The 12624-nt window shown below is 45.1% G+C and overlaps 1 protein-coding gene across 5 annotated transcripts in view; it reads right to left on the bottom strand.

Moving 5' to 3' along the window:
* The window catches only part of irag2 (inositol 1,4,5-triphosphate receptor associated 2), a 184640-nt gene that overhangs the window by 128718 nt on the left and 43298 nt on the right, over nucleotides 1-12624 (bottom strand). For 4 of the 5 annotated variants that reach the window (XM_086009978.1, XM_086009979.1, XM_086009976.1 and 1 more), the window contains exons 12-16: nucleotides 7835-7894; nucleotides 7695-7756; nucleotides 7494-7596; nucleotides 5006-5149; nucleotides 3483-3584 (exon numbers count right to left, since the gene is read on the bottom strand). In XM_086009978.1, coding sequence (XP_085866104.1) covers nucleotides 3483-3584; nucleotides 5006-5149; nucleotides 7494-7596; nucleotides 7695-7756; nucleotides 7835-7894 — 471 coding nt within the window. The remainder of the gene's footprint in view (nucleotides 1-3482; nucleotides 3585-5005; nucleotides 5150-7493; nucleotides 7597-7694; nucleotides 7757-7834; nucleotides 7895-12624) is intronic. The other variant, XM_086009980.1, reaches the window with a different exon arrangement.

The following is a 12624-nucleotide window of genomic DNA, read 5'->3' on the forward strand; positions in this document are numbered from 1 at the left end:
CGAGTTCTAGGTCCTCACCACTTGCTGCATAAAAAAGTTTTCCCTCACGTCCCCCCTGTATCTCTTGCCCAAAACCTTAAATCTGTGTCCCCTAGTCCTTGTACCATCAACTAGTGGGAACAGCCTTTCCCTGTCTAGCCTATCCAAACCCATCATAATCTTGCACACCTCTATCAAATCTCCCCTTAACCTCCTTTGCTCTAATGAAAACAAATCCAGCTTCTCCAACCTGTCCTGGTAGCTAAGTTCCCCCATCTCCGGAACAGTTCTGGTAAATCTCCTCTGCACCCTCTCAAGGGACTTCACATCCTTCCTAAAGTGTGGCGGCCGGAACTGGACGCAATACTCCAGTTGTGGCCTAACCAGTGCTTTATATTCATCCTGATCATCTGGGGTGCAATCTGGCAGAGCCGATCGCCTGCCCTTTAATTAAAATCAGGTGCGTTCAAAATCCACCCCATGGTGTGAATACACCTTTAATAACATACAGAACCAGGTCTGCAATGGCAGGGTAGAAGTCTCAAGAGAATGCCAGATAGGAATTTTAAACTTAAAAAAAAACATTAAAAAAAAGTTAGAATAGAATATTTAACTTCAAATTAAAATGAAAGTTTACAATAGAATAGGGAAGAAGCCAGAGAGAAATCAGGGCAGATAAAGCAGAAGTTTGTAGAGGTGTTTTGTTTGTTTTATCACAGGATTAACCTCTCAGAGGAACAAGACACTAATTCATGTTTGTTGGAAAGTCACACAAGAACTGAATTCATTCCCTAAAGGTATTCTCCACAAATTTGGTTTGAAGTTCAAATTTTTTTTTTGTTTTTTTTTGTTAAAAACTTCCTAAAACCAGAATTTGGACAATATAGCTGAACACTGAAATGATATCTCCGATGAAAAGCCCACCCTTTATAAAATAATAGTCATACAGCACAGAAGGAGGCCATTCGACCCATCGTGCCTGTGCCGGCCCTTTGAAAGAGCTGTCCAATGAGTCCCACTCCCCCCTGCTCTAACCCCGTAGTCTTGCAAATTTACATATCCAATTCCCTTTCAAGGCAAAGCTTTCGAAATTAAGTGTTCACAATGGTCCTGTATTTAAAAGCCATCAGAGCGCAGAGCGCATCGCGAAGGCGGTCAGACAACCAGTGACATGTACCTCATCATTCATATGGAAATGACTTGAAGTAATACTGGGCGGCCTGCTGGTGGCGCTGTCCAGGGAGAATATAAATACTCAGGCATGGGCCCAGCTTGCTCAGGACATTCTTTAACAGGAACTAGTAAAGGACACAACTAGATCTCCATGTTGAAACACAGTTGATTAAAGCCTTGTTTAATACTCAGACCAAGTGCCTAGTACTTTTCTTACGTCACCCTGCGTGGAGGATCTGACCTGGACCACCGCCCGTGCACACCTGACTTCATCACTGTGTAATGCCAGCAGTTTGATGCCAGATAGCAAAACCACCATAGACCCTGCTCCAAACTGGCAGTACAGATCTCAGTGCGACCGCATTTTCCATAGCGAACTCGAGAAGCTTTCGGTCCTGTATTAACCCTGCCCGCCAGGCGGGAATGGGACAAGCGAGCGGGTTTTGCTCCTGCTGCCATTTTAACCCCGCTGCTTATAGTCGCAGGAAAGGCGCCACCACGGGCAGGCAGGCAGGCGCCTTATTAATTTGAGAGTCGGGGTCTGATGTCATGCGGCCCCAAAGTGATTGTTACTCAGATTTGCGAGAATCGGGCATAGTGCCCGACCCGCCAGTGAAGTTGGTGGGCGTCAAGAATGGGGTCAGAAGAGGCCCAGTAAGTTTAATGTTTCACTTGTTTTAATAGAACATTTCCTCGTGGGTCATGAGGAGCAGGAATGCTGGCCAGGTTACAATTCCCGCTAGGCTCCGGAAGTGTTAAAAGGCCAGGGAGTTACGTAGGAACAGGAGGAGGCCATTCAGCCTCTCGAGCCTGTTCCGCCATTCAGTCGGATCATGTCTGACCTGTACCTCAACCCTATTTTCCTGCCTTTGATCCATATCCCTTGATGTCCTTACCTAACAAATCTATCGATCTCCATTTTGAAAATTTCAATTGACCCCCAGCATTCACAGCCTTCTGAGGAGAGAGTTCCAGGTTTCCACTATCCTCTGTGAAACTGTATTTCTTAATTTCACTCCTAAATGGCCTGGCTCTAATTTTAAAGATCTGCCCCCTTGATCTGGATTCCCGCAACACAGGAAATAGTTTCTCTATCGAAAATGATTAAAGGATTTGATAGGGTAAACACCGCGATTAGATCACCCCTCAACCTTCTAAACACGAGCAAATACAAACCACGTTCATGCAACCTGACATCAATTTGCTTAAAATTAACCAAACCTGCCATTATCAATGTAAAGGGGGTTTCCTAGCCCGCCTCGACCTGCCCACACAACACACCCACCCAGAGTTACAATCCGGGCTTCTAATTCAACGTGGGAGGGGGAGGAAATGCTTGTGCAAACATCAGGTTACATTTATAGGTACTACAGAAATAGCAGCTAACCACAGGCTACGATGGACACTTGACAATGTAAAGTTTACCCAAATACACTTGTAAATGAGACACCTGTGCCAACAGTCTCATGGTCAACTGCACAGCACAAGAAACGACAATATTCAGCCCGAGAGCACCACTGGTACAGAGAATTCCCTTTGTGGACGTAACCCAACAACTGGAATCTGCTGGATATTCTTCACTTCTCTTTTTGACCCAACAAATGGAGACAGTCAAATCTGATCTGACCAGTGGCACTATCACTATGTACCCTGCCATAATGATTAAAATACATCCAGTCATATTGTCAAGGCTGCACGGCAGACTATTATGTATTAAAACTATATTGAAGTCTTCAAAATGATTAACCCTTCCTCCCCCAAATTTTCTTCCTCTACATCCCCTTGCAAACGCCGACTCCTGCTGGGTGTAAGTGTTTGAGAATGTCACACTTGGAATGCTTGCTGGGCAAGTCCTCAATTTCTACCATTTAACAAGTGTTGCCAGTCCTCCCTTAAGGGCAGTTAACATTTGTGTACAAAAATCTGCAGAGCTTCCAAATCCCCCTGAGCTAAATAGCAAGAGGGTTTTAACCTATAATCAACAGGTGGAGATCAGAAATGAATGCAAGTTTTACAAAATCGGGGCATATTATAAAAATAATTCTCAACACCAAGTACGTTTGAAGAAATCCAAATTTTAAAAACAGGAACTATCACCTCAAATAAACAATGATGATTCAAAGCCAACCGAGTCTGTAACCTAACTGATGGACCAGGTCGTTTGTGATCACAACAAAACAATCTTATCTGTACAGAGGCAGAGCTGGTTAAACCCAACTCGCTCCAAGCTTAAAACAACCCACATATACGTAATACTTCACGTCACTTCAACGGCTGAAAAGCTCATTTGCAAGAGACGACCAGAGTAGGCTTCACCCTTTGAGACTTACCTCAAGCTTAGCTTCATTCAGATCTTTGCAGTTTATTTCCAGTTTGGCTATTTGCGTCAACCACGCCACCAGCACCTCAATTTCTTCAGAGAGCTCGGTTGTCTGCAAAGTATTTCGACATTTATATATTTAGAAGCCAGTCGCTGAAAAAAAGGGGGCAGGGAGGGGGGAGCTTCACTAACCCTTTGGATTTCAATGGCCTTTGACATGAATCAGTCATTCATGAAAGAAAGACTGATAAAATAGTACTGAGCGGCCTGCGGGTGGCGCTGTCCAGGGAGAGTATAAATACTCGGGCACGGGCCCAGCTTGCGCAGGACATTCTTAACAGGAACTAGTGAAGGACACAACTAGACCTCCATGTTGTAAAACAGTTGATTAAAGCCTTGTTTAATGCTTAGACCAAGTGCCTAGTAGTTTTCTTACGTCAGCCTTTCTGCCCCAAATGGGAGAAACAGCTGGCATTACATTGCGATGAAATAAACGTGAATGTAAGAGCAGAGATCATTCCTGGAAAATAGCTTTAGGTCGCAGAGACCATTCACGTGAACCTGTAAATCACCGACCAATAACAACTTTAACGCAGCAAAATGTCCTAAGGCGCTTCACAGGTGCGTTATCAGTCAAAATTTGACACCAACCACACACAGAGAAATTAGGACAGGTGACCAAAACGGTAGGTTTTAAGGAGCATCTTAAAAGGAGGAGAGAGGGAGGTTTGTGGAGGGAATTCCAGTGCTTGGGGTGTAGACAGTTGAAGGCACGGCCGCCAATGCTGGGTGAAGGAGGTTGGTGATACACAAAGAGTCAGATTTGGAGGAACGCACAGATCTTGGAGAGTTGTAGGGCTGGAGGAGGTTACGGAGATAGGGCAGGGAGAGGCCATGGAGGGATTTGAACACTAGGATGAGAATTTTGAGAGAGAGGCATTGGTGGACCAGGAGCCAACGTAGGTCAGCCAGGGTGAACGCGACTTGGTGAGATTTAGGATACGGGCAGAGTTTTGGATGAGCCCAAGTTGGAGGAGGGTGGAATATGGGAGGCCAGCCAGGAGAATAGTTGAGTCTGTTACCATAGCCAACTATGGCAAATACACAATAGCACAGATAATGCTCAAGAGGCAGTTACACTAAAGGAGACTGTGGAATATTGCGAGATGCAATATGGAATATTATACTAGGAGATGCTTTGCAGTTAAATGTTCACCTTGCATTGCTTTGATATTAGTGTGCACAAGTACAAATTGCCAGAGACACAAAATGGGCAGAGGAACAACAATGATAGCGCAAAAGGCGCTATATAAATACAAATTTGTTCTTTGTTTTACAGTTGTTGCACAGTACTGATATTAAAATTTGCATAATGATGCTCAAGTCTCTGGAGCGGGGCTTGAGCCCACACCCCCCTGCTCGAGAGGAGAGTGCGCTCCCCCGGAGCCACAGCTGACACTATGGAACAAGGTTGTATATTCTGCCTTCTTCACCTCGTCAAACTGCACTGCATCAATCAGGTGGAAATCTTACCATCTGTGTGGCGATCATTTTGAATTGTACAGCTGCCTGCTCTGGCCCGGGTCCCTGCAGCAACATCAGCACCTCCTTGTCCAGCGACTGATCGAAGGCTGTCGTATTACAGTCGGAGACCTTTGACCATTCGGGACTATTCATCTTAAAAAAACAAGAAATGTGCACAAAACACAGAGCTTTTGAGCTATTATTTCAAAACAGTATTATTAAAATAACTCGACACGAGGATTCAAAAAACAGTACGCATGACCTATTTTCCTGCAACAGAGCGCCCAAACCAGGTGGTCAGCGAAAACTAAATTCAAAAGTTATTTTAAGGGCACCTCAGATTTGCACTCTGATCCGAACACGTTGAATTTAGCGCAACTACTGATCTTCAAATTTTAAAAATATTTGCAAACTAAATTAAAAAAAAACTTAAATTTCTATAGCGCCTTCACGACCACCGGACGTCTCAAAGCGCTTTACAGCCAAGGAAGTACTTTTTGAAGTGTAGTCACTGTTGTAATGTGGGAAACGCAGCAGCCAATTTGCGCACAGCAAGCTCCCACAAACAGCAATGTGATAACGACCAGATAATCTGTTTTGTTATGTTGGTTAGGGATAAATATTGGCCAGGACACCGGGGAGAACTCCCCTGCTCTTCTTCAAATAGTACCATGGGATCTTTTACGTCCACCTGAGAGCAGATGGGGCCTCGGTTTAAGGTCTCATCCGAAAGATGGCACCTCCGACAGTACAGCACTCCCTCAGCACTGCACTGGAGTGTCAGCCTAGCTTTATGTGCTCAAGTCCCTGGAGTGGGACTTGAACATAGAAACATAGAAGATAGGAGCAGGAGTAGGCCATTCGGCCCTTCGAGCCTGCTCCGCCATTCAATGAGATCATGGCTGATCATCCAAACCCTAGCACCCGGTCCCTACACCGACAGCCATCCCACACAAGCCCTATCCCCGTAACCCCACGTATTTAATCCCCCCCTAACACTAAGGGCCAATTTTTGTCATGGCCAATCAACCTAACCCGCACATCTTTGGACTGTGGGAGGAAACCGGAGCAAACCCACGCAAACACGGGGAGAATGTGCAAACTCCACACAGACAGTCACCCGAGGCCGGATTTGAACCCGGGTCCCTGGCGCTGTGAGGCAACAGTGCTAACCACTATGCCACTATGTCAACTGAACATGATTCAGCTTTACATCTATAGTGGCAAATAAACTTTCTTGATACCAGATGCACTATGGTGTTACATAGCATAGAGCTCAGCTTTGTAATATGGTCTACTAGCATATTATGGCTGAATGCGTGAACTGTACAAAACGCGAGTCAGGCCACAGGTAGAGTACTGCGTACAGTTCTGGTCAACACATTAGAGGAAAGATGTGCAAAAGCAAAATACTGCAGATGCTGGAAATCTGAATTAAAAGCAGACAATGCTGGAAATACTCAGGTGGTCAGGCAGCGTCTGTGGAGAGAGAAAGAGTTCTGTTTCTTTCTCCACAGATGCTGCCTGACTTGCTGAGTATTTCCAGCATTGTCTGTTTTTATTACAGGAAAGATATGATTGCACTAGAGAGGGTACAGAAGAGATTTACAAGGATGTTGCCAGGACTGGAGAACTTTAGCTATGAAGAAAGATTGGATAGGCTGGGGTTATTTTTCTTGAAACAGAGGCGGCTGAGGGGAGACTTGATTGAGGTGTTTAAATTATGAGGGGCCTAGATAGAGTGGATAGGAAGCACCTATTTCCCTTAGCAGAGAGATCAGTAACCAGGGGGCATAGATTTAAAGTCATTGGTAGACGGAATAGAGGGGAGTGGAGGAGAACTTTTTTCACCCAGAGGGTGGTGGGGGTCTGGAACTCACTGCCTGAAAGGGTAGCAGAGGCAGAAACCCTCATCACATTTAAAAAGTACTTGGAAATGCACTTGAAGTGCCGTAACCTACAAGGCCACGGATCAAGAGCTGAAAAGTGGGATTAGGCTGGATAGCTCTTTTTCAGCCAGCACAGACACGAGGGGATGAATGGCCTCCTGCTGTGTCACATGATTAGCAGAAGCTCACAAATTCACCATTGCTCAAATTTGGAATTTTTCCTCTTGCATCTTTTAACAAGTGTGTAAAAAGGGAGATTCTCCATCTCCCCCAGCAAGTTTCCTTTAGTATAAATCTACACAAGGAGTATGTTTGTAGGAAACCCCAACTACATCTGGCAGCATTCATAGAAGGTTACAGCACAGAGGGTGGTCATTTGGCCCATCGTACCTGTGCTGGCTCTTTGTGCCCATTCACCCTGCTCTTGCCCCATAGCCCTGCAAATTTTTCCTTTTCAAGTAAATATCTAATTCCCCTTTCAGAGTTACCATTGAATCTGCTTCCACCGCCCTTTCAGGCAGTGCATTCCGGATCGTAACAACTCGCTGCGTAAAGTATTCTTTCGAGAAGTTCTTCGAATAGATGTCAAGATTCTTCAATCTACATACCTCAAAAACATTTTGAGCATCTAACAGTTCCGACTGCAAGGAGCTTGGTGCCCTGGTTATGCCGGATCCATCTTGGTGCATCGCTGGTGAATTAATGTGCTCACTATGAACAATTACAGACACAATATTATGTGAGATGGATTGCAAACAAGTTACAGATGTCTCAATTTAATTTACTGGGTGTTGGGGATCATTACTCACGAAGCTAGCTCCTGTTGCATTACCAGTTGGTTTTCTAACTTGGTCTTCTCCATTCGCAAGGCCTGGAAGGAGTCAAGAAAGGAATTTAGATTGGCATTAATTTTTGCTTTTGTTTAAATATTATAAAAAAGGGATGTTACCTCTACAACCAAGGAATATTCAACAATGGAATGCTTAAGTTCCTCAATACGATTATGGCTCTGCAAAGAAAGGAGGCAAGTTTTAAAATACACCAAGTGAACACAGATTTAGAGATTTAGAACACAGGCTGTAGAGTGCCTCATCTTTCAATGAGACACTCTACTGCCCTCTGGACTCAACATAGAGTTTAACAATTTCAGATTATAACCTCGGCCCCCCGTCATATATCCACACTTTGTTTGGCCTTTTTTCTTCCCTCCCACATGGCAGCTGTCCTCCATTCTGCCAGCGCAATTCACACTTCATCCAGAGCCATCCTTTGTTCTTTAACCTGTCCCATTACCACCTCCTCTTGCCTTGAATATCTGTCTCTCAATGTCTCTTAATCTCTCCTGCTTTCTATCCTATCACTGACCTTCCCCTTTGTTCTTTCATCCCCTCCCCCTTTTCCCAGCCCCTAAACTTGCTTTCCATTTCCTGCTTTCTCCCCCAGTTCTGACGACAGGTCTTCGACCTGAAACGTTAACTCTGTTTCTCTCTCCACAGATGCTGCCTGGCCTGCTGAGTTTTTCCAGCGTTTTCTGTTGTTATTACAGATTTCAAGGGTTAAGTTTCGAGGAACAATTACACAAATTAGGGTTATATTCCCTAGAATTTAGAAGGTGATCTGATTGAAGTTTTCAAGATATTAAGGGGGAACAGATAGGGTAGATAAACTATTTCTGCTGATTGGTGAGTCGAGGACGAGGAGACATCATCTAAAAATTAGAGCCAGACCTTGCAGGAGTGAAATTAGGAAACACTTCTACACACAAAGGGCGATAGAAGTTTGGTACTCTCTTCCGCAAACGGCAATGATGCTAGATCAATTGTTAATTTTAAATCCGAGATTAATAGATTTTTGTACACCAAAGGTATTAAGGGATATGGGCCAAAGGTGGGTATATGGAGTTAGGGCAGATCAGCCATGATCTCATTGAATGACGGAACAGGCTCGAGGGGCTCAATGGCCTATTCCTGTTACTACCTTCCTATGAACACATGTTGTGTGCACCTACTGGGCAGGGAATGGAAAGGGGGAGAAGATGAGGAGGAATATAGTGATCTTACCAGGCCCTTACACCATAGGGGGCTCAGTTTTAATTCAGGTTAACTAAAGAGGCTAACAGATAGTCAAAAACAAGAGATTTAGCCAAAGTATGGTTTTCCTTATAACTGACATATCCAATGTGTTTTTTCAATGAAATCCTGAAACTATAATTGATATTTCAAGAGGTTCTCCTTAATTCTTGATGGCAGAAACCTGAAAGTGGCTGGTCAAAGACACAAACACCTCCATTTTTGTTTTGATGCTGCTTTTGAAGGTACTTGTGCAATGAATGCAGCAAAGGACAAGTCCCTTGTTTTGGACCCCAGGGGACCCTACCATGCGATTTCATCAACAGAGTCCCCGTTCTGTCCAAGAGGAAACAGACGTAGATGAAGGCAAAGTTTAACAGCCTGAGGAAATCTGTCAGGGTAAGATGAGTCATCATTTCACTATACCATGCCAACTGCAAAAATTCTGCAGACTACAAGTTTCCTCTCACCTTGCCGAACTATGACTTGAGGCTGCATGCCAAGCCTTCAGAAAGCTGCTCATTCCAAGCTTCACTGGCATGCCCATATTGCACTCTGGCCACTGGCAGCATTAGGGCTGTGCACCCCAAGCCAGTCAAGAGGCCCCGAGCGGAATAAATGCTGGGTTTAATAATTGAGGTAAATCGATCTCTTTTATTGAGGGGGTTCCAAACAGAACCTTTGCACGGGGGGTCCCTGCAAGGCAAATGCTGCTTCTGAGTAGAGCACGCTTGAGTAGTTCCACTTCGAACTGGAACTGTCAAATGACCATTTGGAGCAGTAAGCCCACAAACCAACCAGCATGATTCATATTCACATAATCTCACACCAGCAGAGAGGCAGAATGAACACTTGGCTGTCACTCTTGGTGCTCTGCAAATGTCTAACATCTCAACACTCCTTTACTTGCAGGACACAAGCAATTTTAGATTGTTAGTCCCTGCCTCAGCTTATCCGCTGTTGAAACACTCAGCTATGCTTTTGTTACCACCAGGCTCAACTATTACAATGCTCTCCTGAACAGCCTCCCATCTTCAGGTTCAGCAGATCCCACACTCTTGCCTATATCCTAACTCGCACCAAGTCCCATTCACTTATCACCCCTGTGCTTGGTTGACTTGCAATAATTCCCGGTCCACCAACGGCTCAATTTTAAATTCTCATCCTGGTTTTCAAATCTCTCCATAGCCTCTCCCCTCCTGATCTCTGTAACCTGCTCCAGCCCTGCAACCCTCTGAGAACTCTACATTCTACCAAATCTGGTCGCTTCTGCATCCTCCCCAACTCCCTACACCCCACCATTGGTGGCTGTGCCCTCAGCCATCTAGGCCCAAAGCTCTGGAATTCCCTCCCTAAACCTAGACTGAGATGAGGAAGAATTTCTTCACTCAGAGGGTTGTGAATCTTTGGAATTCTCTGCCCCAAAGGGCTGTGGATGCTCAGTCGTTGAGTATATTCAAGGCTGAGAGATAGATTTTTGGACTCTAGGAGAATCAAGGGATATGGAGATCGGGCAGAAAAGTGGAGTTGAGGTCGATGATCAGCCATGCTCTTATTGAATGGCGGAGCAGGCTCGAGGGGCCGTATGGCCAACTCCTGCTCCTAATTCTTATGTTATGTTCTCTCTGCCTCTCTCTCTCCTTCCTCAAAACCCACCTCTTTAACCAACCTTTTAACCACCTGTCTCAATATCTCCTCCTATGGCTTGGTCTCAATCTTTTCTTCTGATTACGTTCATGTGAAACGCCTTGGGATGTTTTCCTACATTAAAAGAAAGACTTGCATTTCAATAGGGCTCTTCACAATCTCAAGACGTCCTAAAGCACTTTACAGCCAATGAAGTACTTTTTGAAGTGTAGTCACTGTTGTAATGTAGGAAACACAGCAGCCAATTTGCTGTGTGTGAGAGCTTGCTGTGCGCAATTTGATAATGACCAGATAATCTGTTTTTTTGTTGTTGTTTTTTTTTATATAAAAGTGATGCTGACTGAGGGATAAATATTGGCCTCGGACAACAGGGATAACTCCCCTGCTCTTCTTTGAAATAGTGTCATGGGATCTTTTATGTCCACCCAAGAGAGCAGATGGGACCTCTGACAGTGCAGCACTCCCTCAGCACTGCACAGTGTCAGCCTAGATTTTTGTGCTCAATTCCCTGGGATGGGGCCTGAACCCACAACCGTCTGAGTCAGAGGCGAGGGTGCTACCCACTGAGCCACATCTGACACTCTATAAGCACTATATAAATGCAAGTTGTTGTTGTTTGAATAGGCCATTGTAGGGACTGACGAGAGAGGGGATCGTATTGAAGCTGGAATCACCTGAAGCTCAGAGCGAGTTTACTCCTGTTCCTGTTTACTTCCTCTCCTTATAAATTCATGTACATTCCAACACACCACCACAATGGATATTAGCCGCGTAATCTCAACTCAAAGGGTGGTCTTGGAGCCAGAGCTGCAGCAGATGTTCCTCCTCTATGTGTCAGCCATGGCTCAGTGGCACTGCTCTCGCCTCAGTCAGAAGGTCGTGGGTTCAAGTCCCACTCCATAGACTTGAGCACATAATCTGACAGTGGAGTACGGAGTGGGTGCTGCACTGTTGGAGGCGCCGTCTTCCAGATGAGACATTAAACCGAGGCCCTGTCTGTCCTCTGGATGTGAAAGATCCCATGGCACCATTTGAAGAACAGAAGAGTTCCTCCCAGTGTCCTGGCCAACAGTGACCCTTCAACCAAAATTAACTAAAACAGCTTAATTGGTCATTTAACGGTGGCATAGTGGTTAGCACTGTTGCCTCACAGCGCCAGGGACCCAGGTTCGAATCCGGCCTCGGGTGACTGTGTGGAGTTTGCACATTCTCCCCGTGTTTGCGTGGGTTTTCTCCGGGTGATCCGGTTTCCTCCCACAGTCCAAAGATGTGCGGGTTAGGTTGATTGGCTGTGATAAATTGACCCTTAGTGTTAGGGGGATTAAATACGTGGGGTTACGGGGATATGTGTTGGTATAGGGGTTACGGGGATCAGGTGGGATATGTGTCGGTGCAGGCTCGATGGGCCGAAATGGCCTCTATCTGCACTGTGGGGTTTGTGTGATTCTGTGATTCTATGAACTCAGTGGGATCTTGCAAACGTCTTGGCTGCCACGTTTCCTACATTAAAACAGCGGCTACACCTCAGAAGTACTTCATTGGCTGTATAGCGCTTTGGGATGTACCGAGGTCGTGAAAGGTGTTATATAAATGCACGTTCTTTCTTCTGTGACTCTAGGCAAACCTGAAGATTCAACCACAGGTCCCAGTGGCACCCAAGATGCCAGAACCTTCAGCATCGTGTCAATCTGTCTTCAAATATGGCCTAACCAAACTTTGATACAAGTTTAACATAACTTCACTGCTTCTCAGTTCTCTCCCTCTGGAAATGTACCCCAGTACTTTTTGCTTTTTTATGACCTTCTGTCACTATTTTCAGTGATTTGTGTATCTGTACCCCTAGATCCCTTTGCTCCTCTACCCCATTTAGACTCTGGTTAGCCAAGCAGTATGTGGTCTCCTTAGTCTTCCTACCAAAATGCACCACCTCACACTTATCTATATTGAAATTCATTTGCTAATTACACACCCATTCTCCCAGCTTAGTAATGTCTTCCTGTTTTTTGTCGCAGTCCTCCTTTGT

Source organism: Somniosus microcephalus, chromosome 17 (genome assembly GCF_052327205.1).
Source record: "Somniosus microcephalus isolate GS21.2 chromosome 17, FLI_Smic_1.0, whole genome shotgun sequence".
Taxonomy (NCBI): Eukaryota; Metazoa; Chordata; class Chondrichthyes; order Squaliformes; family Somniosidae; genus Somniosus; species Somniosus microcephalus.